The sequence below is a fragment of the Taudactylus pleione genome, unplaced genomic scaffold (genome assembly GCF_031769625.1).
Source record: "Taudactylus pleione unplaced genomic scaffold, aTauple2 ptg000522l, whole genome shotgun sequence".
NCBI lineage: Eukaryota > Metazoa > Chordata > Amphibia > Anura > Myobatrachidae > Taudactylus > Taudactylus pleione.
In genome coordinates this window covers 796182-813390 of record NW_028284924.1, presented here as the reverse complement: position 1 = coordinate 813390, position 17209 = coordinate 796182, and the positions used below count along the sequence as shown (strand labels likewise).

The window sequence follows — 17209 nt, the reverse complement described above, 5'->3', positions numbered from 1 at the left end:
TGTCCAATGACACCATGTAGTCCCCAGGTTCCAGCGCCAGAATGATGGACCGTAGGGTCTCCATCCGAAACTTCGGGACCCGCAAAGACTTGTTGAGTGCTTTGAGGTTGAGAATCGGACGATATGACCCATTGGGTTTCTGTACCAAAAATAGATTTGAATAGAAACCCTGGCCCCTCTGGGAGAATGGAACAGGCACTATAACTCCAGCCTGGAGCATAGTGTGCAATACCTTCCGCAGCTCCGTAGCCTTGTTCCGGTCTGATGGTAGACCCGTGGTGAAGAATCGAGCCGGGGGTCTGTGCCGGAAGGAGAGGGCGTACCCGTGAGAGACCACCTCCAGAACCCAAGTGTCTGTCGTAGTGAACGACCAACACCGGGAGAACTGCAGCAGGCGGCCTCCCACCCTGGGATCCCCCAAGGGGAGACCCGGACCGTCAGGCCGCAGGCTTGTCATCTGGCTTGGGGGCCGGACGTCTGGTACTCCATGCCTGTTTCCGGGGCTTGACCGATTTCTTAGGGCCAGCCTGTCGAGGAAACGACTGTGGTTTGGGCCTGCCCTGGGCCCTAGATGACCGAAAGGACGATGGTCCAGAACCAGAAGGAGCAGCGGCCGACGGGAGACAAGCAGATTTGGCTGCCGCCAGCGTGGCCACAATCTTATCCAGATCCGGACCGAAGAGAACTTCTCCGGTAAACGGCAACGCTTCCAGACCTTTCTTGGATCTGCGTCCGCCTTCCAGGATCGCAGCCACAAGGTGCGACGAGCAGCTACCGCTGCTGAAGAAATTCTAGACACCAGAGTACTAATGTCTAGAGCCGCCTCGTTGATGTAGGTGGCCGAATCACGGAGATTGCCAATCAACTCCGCCTGTTCGGCCGGACAGTCGGATTCAAAAGAAGCCTCTAATGAATCCGCCCAGCGCTCCATCGCTCTGGCAACCCAGCAAATGGCCATAGCCGGCCGTGCTGCCCCCCCTGCAAGGGAATAAGCGGACTTCAGGCAGATTTCTACCTTGCGGTCCGTAGCATCCTTAAGGGAGGACATGGATGGCATCGGCAATGTGGCACTACGGACAAGACGGGTCACGTGAGAATCCACCTGTGGAGGGGATTCACACTTAGCAAAATAATTATCCGCGAACGGATAAGCCACCGCCAGGCGTCTCTGCGGCTGGTATCTTTTGCCAGGTTGTTTCCACGCCTCCTCTAAATGGTCCACCAACTGACCCGAAAGAGGAAAGACTGTGGCATCGCCCTTCACATCTTTGAAAAAGGCATACTTAGATTTAGCCGCTGGGGGAACTTCGTCCTCAATCACCAAGGCTGTGCGGACCGCCCGAATAAGTCCAGGAATATATACTTTGGACTTAGCATCAGCGTCCTTAGTATGGAAAGGTTCCTGATCGTAAGGATCCAGAATCTCCCCATCATCAGACGTCCCTTCGTCATCCTCATAAGGAGCGGACAGAGACGCCACCGGCCTTTTATGAGGCCGCATCACAGACTCCCCTTGCAACACATCTGACAAGTGCTGTACAGAACTCGTCAGGGAGTTAACCCACGCTGGCTCCTGAGAACCCGGGAGCGGGGAAATAGGGAGACTGTGGGGTACCACCAATTGTCGTGGGAACCCCTGCATGGGTGACGACACCACAGACTGCTGGGACAAACCCATCGGAGTAAACGCGGGCTGCGGAGCTAACTGGCCCACTAAAGCTGTTAACGCCTGAGCGAAACAAGCCCAGGGCGGCTCCTGTACCGGTGCTGTAACCGTAATAGGCCGCGCCATGGACAAACACTGCCGGCAAAGGCCCTCCGCGCTACCCTCCCCCTCCGCTAACGGTACTTTGCACGTGGTACACTGTAGCCGGAGGGGAAAATCACTTTCAGACATTATGGCACCACGTATGTGACCTCTCTCACCAATTAAGTATTAAATAGGCGAGAGACCACCCTGCAGCACCGCACCGCAAGGGCTTTAGCAGAAAGAACAGGGACAGTAATAAAGCTGACAGTTTAGAGAAGAAAAGTTACAGGCAGCGCTAGCACAGTCACATACAATGCAGAGAAATAACAATTCCTGCACTAACAGCGCTGATCACTCAACTACACAGACACAGGGCCTGGTAGGACACAGCGCTGCATACACAGACCTGAGCCACAGCGGAGGAGAGGTATGCGGGGGGACCCAGACCACGATGCTTCCTTCCAGACTTCCAGCAGCGTTCACCATGCGTTGCAGAGAAGATGGCCGCCGAGGAGCAGAGAGAAGCTGGCCTGGGGGAGGAGCGCTGACACAGGACCAGTCAGCACAGTGCAGAGAGGGCTGTGTGCAGCGGGGGAGGCGCCGGCTGTGAGACAGGGAAGGCGCGCTCCCCTGGCATGCATTTAACCCCTGGGACGCCGCAGCGCTACCGCTCTGCTGCGGTCCGCTGTCCCAGGGGGTAGTGGAAGCACAGGTTGGTCGCCTGGCTCCACGCTGCAGCCAGTCCCCAGGGAGCCCCCTGCCTGGGGACTTAGGACCATGTGATCAGCGGGGACCCACCGCGGGACCCCGCTGCTTACCTCTGTCCCCCTTGAATCCGGCCATGGTCCGGAGCATCTGGGGTCACCGCTAGCTGTGACCCCAGACGCCCACCAGCATCCCCGGATCAGTACCGGCGTTCTGGTACCGGCGGGGTGTAGGGAAGACAGCATGGACGTCAGGACTGACTGTCCATGCTGTTCATCCAGATGTGCAGCCACAGCTGCATGAAGAAAAAGCTTCAGGGGCTCTTCTAGCCCCCACTCCAACAGGTGCACCCGACTCCGGCCGGGCACCAAACTAAACTGAGGTGCCTTGGCCCGGGGGCGGGGTATAGGAGGGGGACCTAGTGCATCCTGGGAGGCTGAAAGCTTAACTCTTTGGTGCCCTGCGACTGACGTCACACCTATACCCCAAGGTATCCTGTGGATACCCTATGGACCCTGAAGTAGAAAAAATATTTTCTGTGTTTGTGAATTGTGTGCGCAGTAGCCGCACGTGCATCAACAAAGTAGTGCCAAGCGTGCGCCTGTGTCCCATAAATAAAGGGCCGGCTGGATTGACCGCTAAAGGGTGCTGTAACCCCCAAAGGGCACTCCAAACAAAATAAAAAAAAAATGTCTGTGTTTGTGAATTGTGTGCTCTGTGGCTGCACGTGCATCAACAAAGGAGCAGCGCCAAGCGTGCGCCTGTGTCCCATAATTAAAGAGCCGGCTGGCTCATTTCTTAAAGGGTGGTGTAACCCACAAAGTGCACTACTCTCCAGCAAAAATAAAAAAATATTTTCTGTGTTTGTGTGCGCCTTAGCCGCACGTATATATCAATATGACATAAATGGAGGACCAAACTTTCTCCGATAAAAATAAAATAGGGAAAGATCAAGAACCACTTCCTCCTAGTGCTGTTGCTGCTGCTGGGAGTTGTTCATCATCCCAGAGAGGAAGTAGGAACACCACTACTTTTACTAAACAATTGACCCTCCAACAGTCCCTAGCGATGAGGATGAAGTACGACAGCAGTCATCCTGAAGCAAAACGTATAACTGAGGCCTTGACTGCTATGTTGGTGTTAGACGTGCGTCCGGTATCCGCCATTAGTGCAGTGGGATTTAGACAATTGATGGAGGTAGTGTGTCCCCGGTTCCAAATCCCGTCTAGATTCCACCTGCATACTCAAAGCAGCAGCGACAAGCGTGCATCTGTCTGTTAAAGGGTGGTGTAACCCTCAAAGTGCGCTCCACAAACAATAAAAAAATTCTTCTTTTTTTTTCTCTTTGTAAAATGTGTGGGCTGTAGCCGCTCCTGCATCCTTAAAGCAGCAGCGACAAGCGTGCGTCTGTCTGTTAAAGGGTGGTGTAACCCTCAAAGTGCTCCAAAAAATAAAAAACAATTTTTTTTATGTGTTTGTGACTTGTGTGCGATGTAGCCGCACGTGCATCAACACAGTAGCAGCGCCAAGCGTGCGCCTGTGTCATAAGTCAAGGGCCGGTTTGGACATCTGGTCCGGACTGAAGGACGTGCCAACAATTTCTGACAAGTCTACTGTCACTGCATATGATACTGTCCTCAAAGCAGCAGCGACAAGCGTGCGTCTGTCTGTTAAAGGGTGGTGTAACCCTCAAAGTGCGCTCCACAAACAATAAAAATATTCTTATTTTTTTACTGTTTTTGTGAAATGTGTGGGCTGTAGCCACACCTGCATCCTTAAAGCAGCAGCGACAAGCGTGCGTCTGTCTGTTAAAGGGTGGTATAACCCTCAAAGTGCGCTCCACAAACAATAAAAAAATTCTTCTTTTTTTTTCTGTCTTTGTGAAATGTGTGGGCTGTAGCCGCACCTGCATCCTTAAAGCAGCAGCGACAAGCGTGCGTCTGTCTGTTAAAGGATTACATCGGTGACAGCATCCAAGTAGGCATGTCAGACAGTCCGTAGTTGTATTGGCAGGAAAAAGAAGCAATTTGGAGGTCCCTGTACAAACTGGCTCTATTTTACCTGAGTTGCCCCCCCTCCAGTGTGTACTCCGAAAGAGTGTTTAGTGCAGCCGGGAACCTTGTCAGCGAAAGGCGTAGGAGGTTGCTTCCACAAAATGTGGAGAAGATGATGTTCATAAAATGAATTATCAACTCTTCCAGGGAGACCAGCCTCCAGAACGTACAGTGGGACCTGTGGTTGTGGATTCCAGCGGGGACGAATTAATACTCTGAGGATGAGGATGTACACAACACTGAAGAGGGTGAGGAATCGGTGGATGAGGAGGATGAGGACGACATCTTGCCTCCGTAGAGCCAGTTTGTGCAGGGACAGATTAATTGCCAGCTTGTTTTGTGGGGGCCCAAACGAACCAATCATTTCAGCCACAGTCGTGTGGCAGACCCTGGTGCTGAAATGTTTGGTTTGTTAAAGTGTGCATGTCCTGTTTATACAACATAAGGGTGGGTGGGAGGACCCAAGGACAATTCCATCTTGCACCTCTTTTTTTCCTTTGAATTATGTACTGTTTGGGGCCTAGTTTTTCAAACTGCCATCCTGTCTGGCACTGCAGTGTCACTCCTAGATGGGCCACGTGTTTGTGCCGCCCACTCGTATCTCTTAGCATAGTCATCCAGCTACCTCGGTGCAACCTTTTGGATATAAAAACACTATTGTGAGGTGTGAGGTGTTCAGAATAGACTGGAAATGAGTGGAAATTAAGGTTATTGAGGTTAATAATAGCATAGGAGCAGAAAAACCTACAAATTCTGTGATTTTAGCTGTTTTTATGTTGTTGTTTTTTTAAAATACAGATCCAAAACACAAAACCCAGAACCCAAAAGATGGAAGGGTGGTTTTGGCAAAACCAAACCAGATCCAAAACACGAAGAAAGATCCAGATCCAAAACCAAAACACGAAAAGTGGCCGATGCACACCCCTAATATCTACACAATATGACCTAATCTACACTAATACCCCATATCTACACAATATGACCTAATCTACACTAATACTCCATATCTACACAATACTACCTAATCTACACTAATACTCCATATCTACACAATACTACCTAATCTACACTAATACTCCATATCTACACAATACTACCTAATCTACACTAATACTCCATATCTACACAATACTACCTAATCTACATTAATACCCCATATCTACACAATACTACCTAATCTACACTAATGCTCCATATCTACACAATACTACCTAATCTACACTAATACTCCATATCTACACAATACTACCTAATCTACATTAATACCCCATATCTACACAATACTACCTAATCTACATTAATACCCCATATCTACACAATACTACCTAATCTACATTAATACCCCATATCTACACAATACTACCTAATCTACGCTAATACTCCATATCTACACAATACTACCTAATCTACACTAATACTCCATATCTACACAATACTACCTAATCTACATTAATACCCCATATCTACACAATACTACCTAATCTACACTAATACCCCATATCTACACAATACTACCTAATCTACATTAATACCCCATATCTACACAATACTACCTAATCTACACTAATACTCCATATCTACACAGTACTACCTAATCTACACTAATACTCCATATCTACACAATACTACCTAATCTACACTAATACTCCATATCTACACAATACTACCTAATCTACACTAATACTCCATATCTACACAATACTACCTAATCTACACTAATACTCCATATCTACACAATACTACCTAATCTACGCTAATACTCCATATCTACACAATACTACCTAATCTACGCTAATACTCCATATCTAAACAATACTACCTATTCTACACTTATGCCCCATATCTACACAATACTACCTAATCTACACTAATACTCCATATCTACACAATACTACCTAATCTACACTAAAACTCCATATCTAAACAATACTACCTAATCTACACTTATAACCCATATCTACACAATACTACCTATTCTATACTCCATATCTACATAATACAACCTAATCTAAACTAATATCCCATATTTACACAATACTGTCTAATCTACACTAATACTCCATATCTACATAATACAACCTAATCTACACTAATACCCCATATTTACACAATACTCTCTAATCTACACAAATATTTCCTTATCTACATAATACTACCTAATCTACACTAATACCCCATATCTGCACAATACTATCTAATCTACACTAAGACCCCATATGTACACAATACTACTACACTTACCTGCAGCTTCACCGCAATAACCACAGAGCTCAGATCTCTGTCTAATTCTCTCAGTACCAGAAGTCTCTTGAGGGTCAGACTGCAGAGCCTGAGGAGATAACACATAATGCGCCACTGAAAGGACACTACTTTGGTATGCGGACAGTAACAGGATTGTCCAATCACAGCATTATACTATAAAGAGACTAACTGTAATATGCAATTCAAAGAGATACAGGACACTATTGCAAGGATATAATGACATTATATAAATGTGGAAGGAGAGTAACTGAGCACTTCAAAGAGGACTTTATACCATGGAGAAGGGGGAGTAACAAAAGACAACAGAATGAGAGTAACAGGACACTAGAGTGTACATTATATAATCGAGAAATGAGAGTAACAGGGCACTACAGCATGAGGATTATATAGTAGAAAAATTAGAGTAACAGGGCACTACAGCATGGAGATTATATAATAGAAAAATGAGAGTAACAGGGCACTACAGCATGGAGATTATATAATAGAGAAATGAGAGTAACAGGGTACTACAGTATGGAGATTATATAACAGAGAAATGAGAGTAACAGGGAACTACAGCATGGAGATTATATAATAGAGAAATGAGAGTAACATGACACTACAGTATGGAGATTATATAATAGAGAAATGAGAGTAACAGGGCACTACAGCATGGAGATTATTTAATAGAGAAATGAGAGTAACGGCACTACAGCATGGAGATTATATAATACAGAAATTAGAGTAACAGGGCATTACAGCATGGAGATTATTTAATAGAGAAATTAGAGTAACAGGGCACTACAGCATGGAGATTATATAATAGAGAAATTAGAGTAACATGACACTACAGCATGGAGATTATATAACAGAGAAATGAGAGTAACAGGGAACTACAGCATGGAGATTATATAATAGAGAAATGAGAGTAACAGGGCACTACAGCATGGAGATTATATAATAGAGAAATGAGAGTAACAGGGCACTACAGCATGGAGATAATATAATAGAGAAATGAGAGTAACAGCACTACAGCATGAATATTATATAATAGAGAAATTAGAATAATGGTGCGTACACACGGTACGATTAAAATGGACGATATGAAGGATATCGATCATATCGTTATCATTCATATCGTGCAATTTTTGGTGACCAACGACCTGCGATGCGCGGGCACCTATGGACGATATCGTCTATCGACCGTGCATGCAGGCCTATAGGGACCCGTGATCGTTGAACGCAGGTCGTTATAGTCGTTGGTGAGTTGGTGGTGTGCTGGATGATTGATATCGATCATCCAGCACACCCGGGAGATCGTACAACGATATCGTTATCGTTGTCGATCATTCCGTGTGTATGCACCATAACAAGACACTACAGCATGGACATTATGTAACAGAGAAATAAAAGTAACAGGCCACTACAGCACAGTGCTCAAATTGGTCCTAGAGACAGGGTGGATCTCTTTTTCAATAAAGGGGCGTGGTCTCAAAAGAAAGGGACATAGGGAGTCATTCAGACCCGCTCGCGAGCGCAGGACTCTCGCAAGCGGGTCGATGTTCCCCCACTGCGCATGCGCACGACGGAGGGAGCTCCGTCGTGCGCATGCGCGAGACCTGGCGAGCGACGGGCTCTCCATCGCTCCGGGTCTCGCACCAAAGGGGGCGTGCTGTCGATGTTGATTGACAGCTCGCCCCCTTTGGTGGGCGTGCCTGCCAGACGGAGGCGTTCCCATGGAGGAGGGCCCTGATTCAGAGCGAGCGCTCTGGTCAGAGCGTTCGGCTCTGAATCAGGCCCATAGTCACACAATAGTATCCCCAATTCAAATATACGCCACACTGTAGCAAAAACGTATTCACATTACACCGCACATGGGACCTGATTCAGACCTGCTCGCTAGCAAGCAATCGCTAGTTGCTGGCGATGTTTGCAAATGTGCGCATGCGTATAGTTCGCAGTGCGCGTGCGCAAACCAGTATGAGCGATCGGGATACGCTCGCTCGTCCTGCAAAGTCAGCCCAGTGGAATGAGTGACAGGAGAGGCCGTTTGTGGGTAGTAACAGGGGCAGGGCAGTAGTAACGGGTGAGTGGAGTTGCGGACGCAGGCGTGCCTAAGTTTTTAAACGCCATTTCAGAGGCGTGCATAATTAACAGCCCGCATCATAGGTGACGTCACTTGCTTGAAATATACACTGAAGTGCTCGCAGTGCTTGCGACAGGGTATAGCCAACCTCAAGCGCTGCGATTGATATCTCTCTCACAGTGCCTGTGGCGGGAGCCAGAAGCTGGAGCTCAGGAGTGAACTCCAGCCTCCGGCTGCTGCTGTAGGAAAGGAGCCAGGCGCCCACTGGTAACCATGGGGCAGATGTATTAAGCTCTGGGAAGTGATAAAGTGGAGAGTGATAAACCACCAGCCACTTAGCTCCTAACTGTCATGTTACAGGCTGTGTTTAAAAATGACAGTTAGGAGCTGATTGGTTGGTCATTTATCACTCTCCACTTTATAATTTTCCAGAGCTTAATACATCTGCCCCAAAATCTCGGCGTGCGCCCAGCAGCGGCGGCGCCTCTCCAGCCCGCGCCACTCTGAAGCGCAGGCCTGGCTGAGCGTCTGGCCGGAGTAAGGTGGACTGTAGGAAATAGAACTGACGGAACACAGTTCCGCCCCGTTACGGCCCACCTTAACCCCTGCTACAGTATGTACATTATATAATAGAGAAATGCGAGTAACAGGAAACTACAGCATGAATATTATATAATAGAGAAGTTATAGTAACAGGACACTACAGTATGGACAATATATAACAGAAGTGAGAGTAACATAACACTACAGCATGAACATTATATAACAGAACTGAGAGTAACATAACACTACAGCATGAACATTATATAACAGAACTGAGAGTAACATAACACTACAGCATGGACATTATATAACAGAACTGAGAGTAACATAACACTACAGCATGGACATTATATAACAGAACTGAGAGTAACATAACACTACAGCATGGACATTACATAACAGAACTGAGAGTAACATAACACTACAGCATGGACATTATATAACAGAACTGAGAGTAACATAACACTACAGCATGGACATTATATAACAGAACTGAGAGTAACATAACACTACAGCATGGACATTATATAACAGAACTGAGAGTAACATAACACTACAGCATGAACATTATATAACAGAACTGAGAGTAACATAACACTACAGCATGGACATTATATAACAGAACTGAGAGTAACATAACACTACAGCATGGACATTATATAACAGAACTGAGAGTAACATAACACTACAGCATGGACATTATATAACAGAAATGACAGTAAGACACCAAAGAATTGAAATTATACTAGGGATGAAAAGACTATCAGGACACTACAGCGTGGACATTATACTTTGGAGGAAGGATAGTAACAGAGGAGACCTAATGATATCATACTATTGAGGAAGGAGAGTAACAGGATACTACAGCATGGACATTATATAATTGAGGAAGGATAATAACACTACACTACAGCACAGACATTAGACTATCGAGCAATGAGTATAAATGGAAAACAACATCCTGACCTGTTACCAGCAGTAACAATTAATTATTATTAATATATAGATTAGGACAGCATTAATGATTATTATAAAGGGTAATATAATACTACTGGAATGGGGATTATACATAATAATACTGCAAAGAAGACAGATAAATGAGAAGCTCAGTAATAACAATACTCAGTCACTGTCCAGCAGGGGCTGGACACGTCCCTTATTATGTTCTCTGTTATTAAAGGAAATAATACTCTGAGCTGATCTCATTCCCAGTAAGTGGAAATACTACGTCTCCATTCATTCACTATTTTGTACAAAGTAAATAAAAGTGACATGATCCATTTTATTATCGTGAGTTGTCTACACATACACAGAATACATCGGTCTCTCGCAGATCACCCCTAGGTCCCATAGTGGTTAAATGGGAGGGGGGGGGTAGATTTAAACCCCCACCCCCACCGCTAATCTCTGTCCAATCATTAATCTGACAAAGCCTCTAAATGTCAAACAGGCAGCTAATCCTTATTAACAGCGCAAACCCGAAAGGTTTATTTATCTCTCATGTACATTTCAGGTCCTCACAGCAAGGACACTAATTGTGTAACTGGTAATTTCTATGTCGTGCTCCCAGCAGCAGAGGGGGAATATAATATATAATATAAATGTGGGTTACATTAATGCACTCATATATAGGCATTCGCCTGCGGGGAGTCACGGTGCAGCCTCTGACTGATGCGAGGTGACAGCTTATCCCGGCACAGGGAAACATTTCATCTCAAGACGCCGTTATCGCATCAGCGGTCTCAACTAATGACACAAATAAAGACACCGAGATTAAGCCAGCAGTGGCCACTATCCTGTATACCAAAGCTAAGACCCAGCAATTATCCACAGAAGTAATGACAGTAACAACAATGACAGTTACTGCAACTAGATGTCCAGATCTCTGGGGCCTTCATGAGTCTCCTCCTCAGCCTCAACTAGAGATTGGGTCCGAGGAAACACTTTATCTGTAGAAATCTGTAGAATGGTAAATGCTCAGAGATGACTCTGGTTTACCTAAGTGACCACCAGTGATGCACTATAAAGGGGGCTCCTTCCATTAACAATCCCCAGTGGCAACGAGCATCAAAATGCTGGAACCAGAACGACAAACAGCGAAGGAAGTTACATGCAAAATATCCAACTTTATTCAACACAGTAGCCACAGAAGAGTAATATAGTTATCCACAAAACAACACTAAACACCTGTCGGAGCCCTCAAAGTAGGTATCCACCTCTGTCAGAATGTGGCACACAGTGTAGGAGCTGGAAATGTTCTGAATGTGTATGAAAATGACAAACTCTAGGCCTGATTCAGATTAGTACTTAAACCCGATGGTTTACGCACTAATCCGATTGTTTCTAGTCTGCGCATGTGCTGAATGGGTCCTGCAATCTCGCTCGTAGATCCCCCAAGCTGCAGTGCGCTTGGGGGGTGGAGCGGGGGCGTACTGGTCTGCGTTCCCGGAACAGGAGGTGTGTCGGCCCCTTTTTCCAGAGGGTGCCGAGCCCAGGGTCTGCATCAGTGGACGCTGAAGCTTACTCAGACTGGCCGGTGCTGCCGCCTGACCGAGCATTTCCGGAGGATGCGCTCGGAACGCAATTGCTCTCAGGAGGCGTCTGCTTCCTACAGACGCCTCCTGCAGCATTTAAATATTTGCTGGATGGGATTGCAAAGCCGTTTCCTTATGGCTGTGCAATATCATCCACATGTGAATCAGGCCCTCTGTGCATGTACTTGTAAATGGTCCTTACAGCAGGAAAGCAATCTGTCTAAGCCGATGTTGTCGCAGTAGCGCACGCATAAAGGTACATTACCGTAGACGCTCGCTGCAGACAATTTATTTGCAGTGTGATTGATAGTCAGGAAGCATTTGTGGGAGGTAGCGGGAAGTGGCGGCAAAGAACGCAACCGTTTTAAGGGGTGTGTCACATCCTGCAACTGCGATCCCGTACGCAAGTTATATGGCTCTGGTCATCTCCCTTCCCACGGCCATTCTGCTGGGCCTTAGACTCACTCAGAACTGCGTCCATCCAATGATCTGTGACTCATGCTGCGTCTGTGTACATAGATGCTGCAGGTTTTTACGCAGATGCATGGATTTGCAAAGCCGTAAGTGGGCGTGTCAATGGCTGTCTGTCTGCGCGCGAGATCTCACGCATGCGCATTGGAGCCAGCCAGGAGGCAAGACGCAACGCATCTAGCGCACTAGGCTGATGCGCGCTGCGGGACTTGCGGGTATCACCGGAGGAGGGGGTTTTCTCTCCCCCTCTCCAGGGGCTAAGATGTTATTTCTTCCTGCTTCGTCACGAAGTGAAAACTTATCTCTGTTAGAGCACCATGAATCAATATCCCATGGAGAGCCTGATAGGATCAATATCAAATGGAGAGTCTGATAGGATCAATATGACATGGAGAGCCTGATAGGGGTCTGGAATAAATTCCCTAATATGAGGTTTACTTTGTCTACAGCAGAGTAAAAAAATATTCTTAACAGTTATTGGAAACTCCAGGGCCAGCCCATTGATTGGCTAAGAGTCACTCACAGCCAATAAGCTGCCTGTTCCCATGGTATTGGCGGCAGGACTCCAAGTGCAGGAACACACATGGGTCTATGTACATATAGAGCTGCTATGTCCGTCTGGATCGAGATTCGGTTTGTTATTTTCTTAAATTTGGATACTAATGGAGAAGAAGACAGATCGTCACCTGGGATGCTACTGGACAAGGGGACTGGCCGATGCCATAGACAAGGTAAGTATGTAGTGTGAGTACGAGTGAGTGAATGAGTGAGTGCATATATAAAATATTTAAACATTAAGTGTGTGTGTCTTTATTTTAATATCTATTTTACAGGGGGACTATAGGCACCAGCAGGCACTTAATGCCCCACATGCTGGTACCTGTGGTTCTTCAAGTACAGACATGTGGGTGAGAACCTGTAGTCCTGATGTAAAAGACAATATTACTTCCAATCTATTTATTATCACTGTCAACCCTACACCCACCGCCCAGGGGTGCGGAGGATAGCCCCGACTTTGGGTACACTGGATTATTATTGGGGGAGTCCCCACCTCCCAAGATATTACCGGCCTGGGCTGACTAGTTGGGGCGGGTGAATGCTTTGGCCAGAGGACATCATCAAGTGTGTCCCCTGGCTGTAGCATTAACCCCACACTTGCTAGTAGAGCCCGGTGCTGGTTCTAAAAATACAGGGGACACCTATTTTTAGAACCAGAGCTGGATCCAAGAGCCCAGTGCTGGTTCATTAAATACGGGGGACCCCTACACATTTTTTTCCCCGTATTATTTTCAACCAGGGCCGGCTCAAATAGCCTGGGCCTGGTTATGCTTTGGAGGGGGTACCCTACGTAATTTTTTTATTTTTATTTTATCCATTTAATGGCTTTATTACACTCAGAAGCATCCACAGATCACACTGATCTGTGCATGGCTCTGCAACGCTGCTCAGGAGGTGGTTTATTTCAAACTTCTATTTTAGCCCGAGTTTGCTTAATTTACACCTGTGTTTGCAATCATGATTCTTGGCCAATAAACTAAAGGTTGTCCGCACAGACCTATATATTATTGCAATGTCCTTCCCCTATATAGTATTAGTACAGAATTATTATTATTATTGCTTAAAGGGGGGTGCACCCAGGAACAATCATACATATATTTCAAAAAGAAAAAAAAAATTTTCAAAAAAAATTCAAACACTCCTAGAACACATTGGTTCCATATATCATGGTTACTTAATCCAAGTGTTACATAATGTGTCACATTGCTGTGAGACTGGATATATATCATGCAAAGATGGTTAATGTATCGTCAACTGGTTAATAAATAAATCTAATAAGTGTGTCTCAAAAGTGGGTTTATTGGTTCATTCTCAGAGCATATGGATTGGACTCATTGGCCCTCATTCAGACCCACTCGCAAGCGGGCGCACGTACGTTAGGCGTACGTACAAAAATATTTAAATTCAATGGGTCGCTCGTATTTTCGTTCGCATCTAAAATTCCTCCCTAAACTCTGACGACCCCTCCTCTAACTAACGAGCGTACGAAATAGCGAGCGTACATCCCCGAAATGGCTTGAAAGGAACGCACGCACAAGTATAAACAGGAAGTGGCCTTGTCAGATGTCGATTACCTGCTCCTTTATTCTGCCTACCTCCATCAATCGTATCATGCCAATCAATGTATCAATTAGCTTAATTGTTTGTTTTTTTTCAACACAATGCAAGAAACTTTACTCTTGTCCGTGTTTGTGTTTACCCGCAGAATACGTACGGATGAAACATTCGCTTTTATTGTTCAAAAAACATGTGAACCACAATTAAACAATTGTTCTATTGCTGTGGATCCCCGCATATTTCTCTGGGTTCATTTCTTTATTTAAATTTGCTTACGCATGTCACTGCATCAAGCCTATCATAACTCTCCAGAGATTTCTGGCCCTGTCGAACACATGACTCATACACTAACCAATAAAATTGCTCCTGTTAATTTCCAAAATACATTAGCCAATCAGTAAATTTTTACACACTTTATCAAAAATGATTTTTAAGAAAAACACCATTGCCATCATGAGAGCCTCCGCATTCACCAGGCGCGAGCTGCTGGTGCTTACGGAGGTCATGGATCGACGGATCACCAGCCAACCTCAACCCATCACCAACCGGCAGAAGCGCTCCGCGTATGCGGAGGCACGGTCCCGCCTGCGGTCCTTCGGCTCACGCCGCAACATCGGGCAGCTGGAGCGCAGGTGGTCCGACCTGCAACGGCGAACGCCCCGCTTGCTGGCATGCTTTCGCATGCAGATCGAGGAAAGTAAGTGTTATGTATTGTGGTTTTAATGTTTGTGTTTGTGGGGCAAACTGCGTGTGCATGTTTTCCTGTCTGTCCTATTTATTATTTGTACTCATATCTGCGTGTGCATGTTTTCCTGTCTGTCCTATTTATTATTTGTACTCATATCTGCGTGTGCATGTTTTCCTGTCTGTCCTATTTATTATTTGTACTCATATCTGCATGTGCATGTTTTCCCTCTATTTCTGATTTATTCATTCTACTCCTATTTGGCTTATTTTTTGGGTTGTTTTTTTTTTTTAGTTTTGGTCCCCGGATTTGTCCATAAACTAACTGCAATTTCTTTGACATATTTTAGGGGGACAGCCAAGACTCCGCCGTCACCGTCCGTCCAGACGGTGTTCCCGGCCACTATCCCCAACCCCCAGCCAACACTCCACCCCAAATCTTTCCCCTATTCCCCACTCCTCCCCATCCTTCCCAGACCCTCTCCCGGAAATGTCGGGCCTCCTTCCCCTCCGTCCCACTTCCCCCTCTCCTCCACCCACCCCTCTTCCAATTACCCCCTCCCCGGAGTCCATCATAACTCCTCCCCATTCTTTGGGGAATGACGGATCCTCCGAGGAGGATCATGGAGGCATTTCCGGAGCTCCCGTTTTGGCTCCCGGTATGTTTTTTTTTTGTTTTTTTTAAAAGCACAAACTGTTTGTATGTAATCATGTGTCGTGCCTTTCTTCGTGTTTTTGTGGCTTGACTTTTGGTGATTTTGCAGTTTGCCTTTACCTCTTCCTGGTGATTTCAACATACACATATCACACCTGTGGGAATTTGTACCTAGGCCTTGTATTTTTGGCAGCACCCCCTTTTTTTTTTTTTTTTTAGGTTTAGGAGTGATTTCGTTGTGTTTTTGTTTTTTTAATGTGGATTCCCTATTGTTGTATTAACCCACACACTTTTCTCACCCACAGAGGAACAGAGGCGTCGGCAAGAGGTGGCGGATTGTGTTGGCCAGATGCGCCAACATGTAATTGGCATTCTTGTGGCCCTCGACCGGCTGTCTGGCCTCCTTCCCCAGTAGTTTTTTTATTTTTGTTCACTTTTCAAAATAAATTTTTTCTGACAAATATACGTTCTGGCTCATTTTTTAAATCCAAAACCAAGATAGTTTAGCATGACATAAGTAGACTGTTCCTGCAAGGATTTCCCTTTTTTAAAAGTTAGATTGTGTTTTGTCTTTGTATGTCAAACAGACACAAGAAACACATAACAGTAACAATGTCATTTCCCTTTTTGGGTGTAGTGTCAATTACATATTTCTACATTTTACAGGTTCCTAGTTGGTGCGCAAGCTGCTTAGGCCAATCTTACAAATCCCAAGGTTGGGCCAGGCTTCCTTTTGGTGTGGGTTGGGAAGCTGAAAACATATTTCAGTTTAGCTCAACTGGCGTCAGTACTGGATTACCCCTTAGTCAAATGTAACTTGTGTTAACCTGGTTACACTTGCTGTTAACGTCCCAAAAAAGGAAGACCATTTCACTCTCCAAACATTTATTCACAACATAACAGAGAAAACAAAGTGGTCACTCCCAAAAAAAGAACACAGTGATAAATTCAAATACAACACATACCAAGAAATAATTAAATAAAAACAAAAAATCAAGAACTGGTTGACGAAGGACCATGCCAACATGATTCCACAAACATGGCGTTGCGATATCGGTTCCAGAATATATGCCCAAAAGGACCAGATCCAGGTTTGGTAAGGGTAGCAGGAAGTAGTGAGCGTTGGAGTGCCAAAGATTATGTGAACAAACAGAAGATGGTGAGAAAAAAAACACAAAATTAGATGTTCGCAAACAAACACAAACACATTAGGTATAAACACTGTAGTTTTGTTACAACTTACCTAAAAAATCTGGCCACCACATCATCGCGTATGGCCCACATACTGACCTCCGACCAACCTCGGGGGGGCCATCCTCAGGTAAGGCATCCTCTGGCTGCATTGGGACACCACTCCTTATGGCAATGTTG

At 45.6% G+C, this 17209-nt stretch overlaps 1 protein-coding gene across 4 annotated transcripts in view; it reads right to left on the bottom strand.

Moving 5' to 3' along the window:
- The window catches only part of LOC148501272 (phosphofurin acidic cluster sorting protein 2-like), a 137691-nt gene that overhangs the window by 112494 nt on the left and 7988 nt on the right, over positions 1–17209 (bottom strand). For all 4 annotated transcript variants that reach the window (XM_088450675.1, XM_088450677.1, XM_088450676.1 and 1 more), the window contains exon 2: positions 6751–6838. In XM_088450675.1, coding sequence (XP_088306801.1) covers positions 6751–6838 — 88 coding nt within the window. The remainder of the gene's footprint in view (positions 1–6750; positions 6839–17209) is intronic.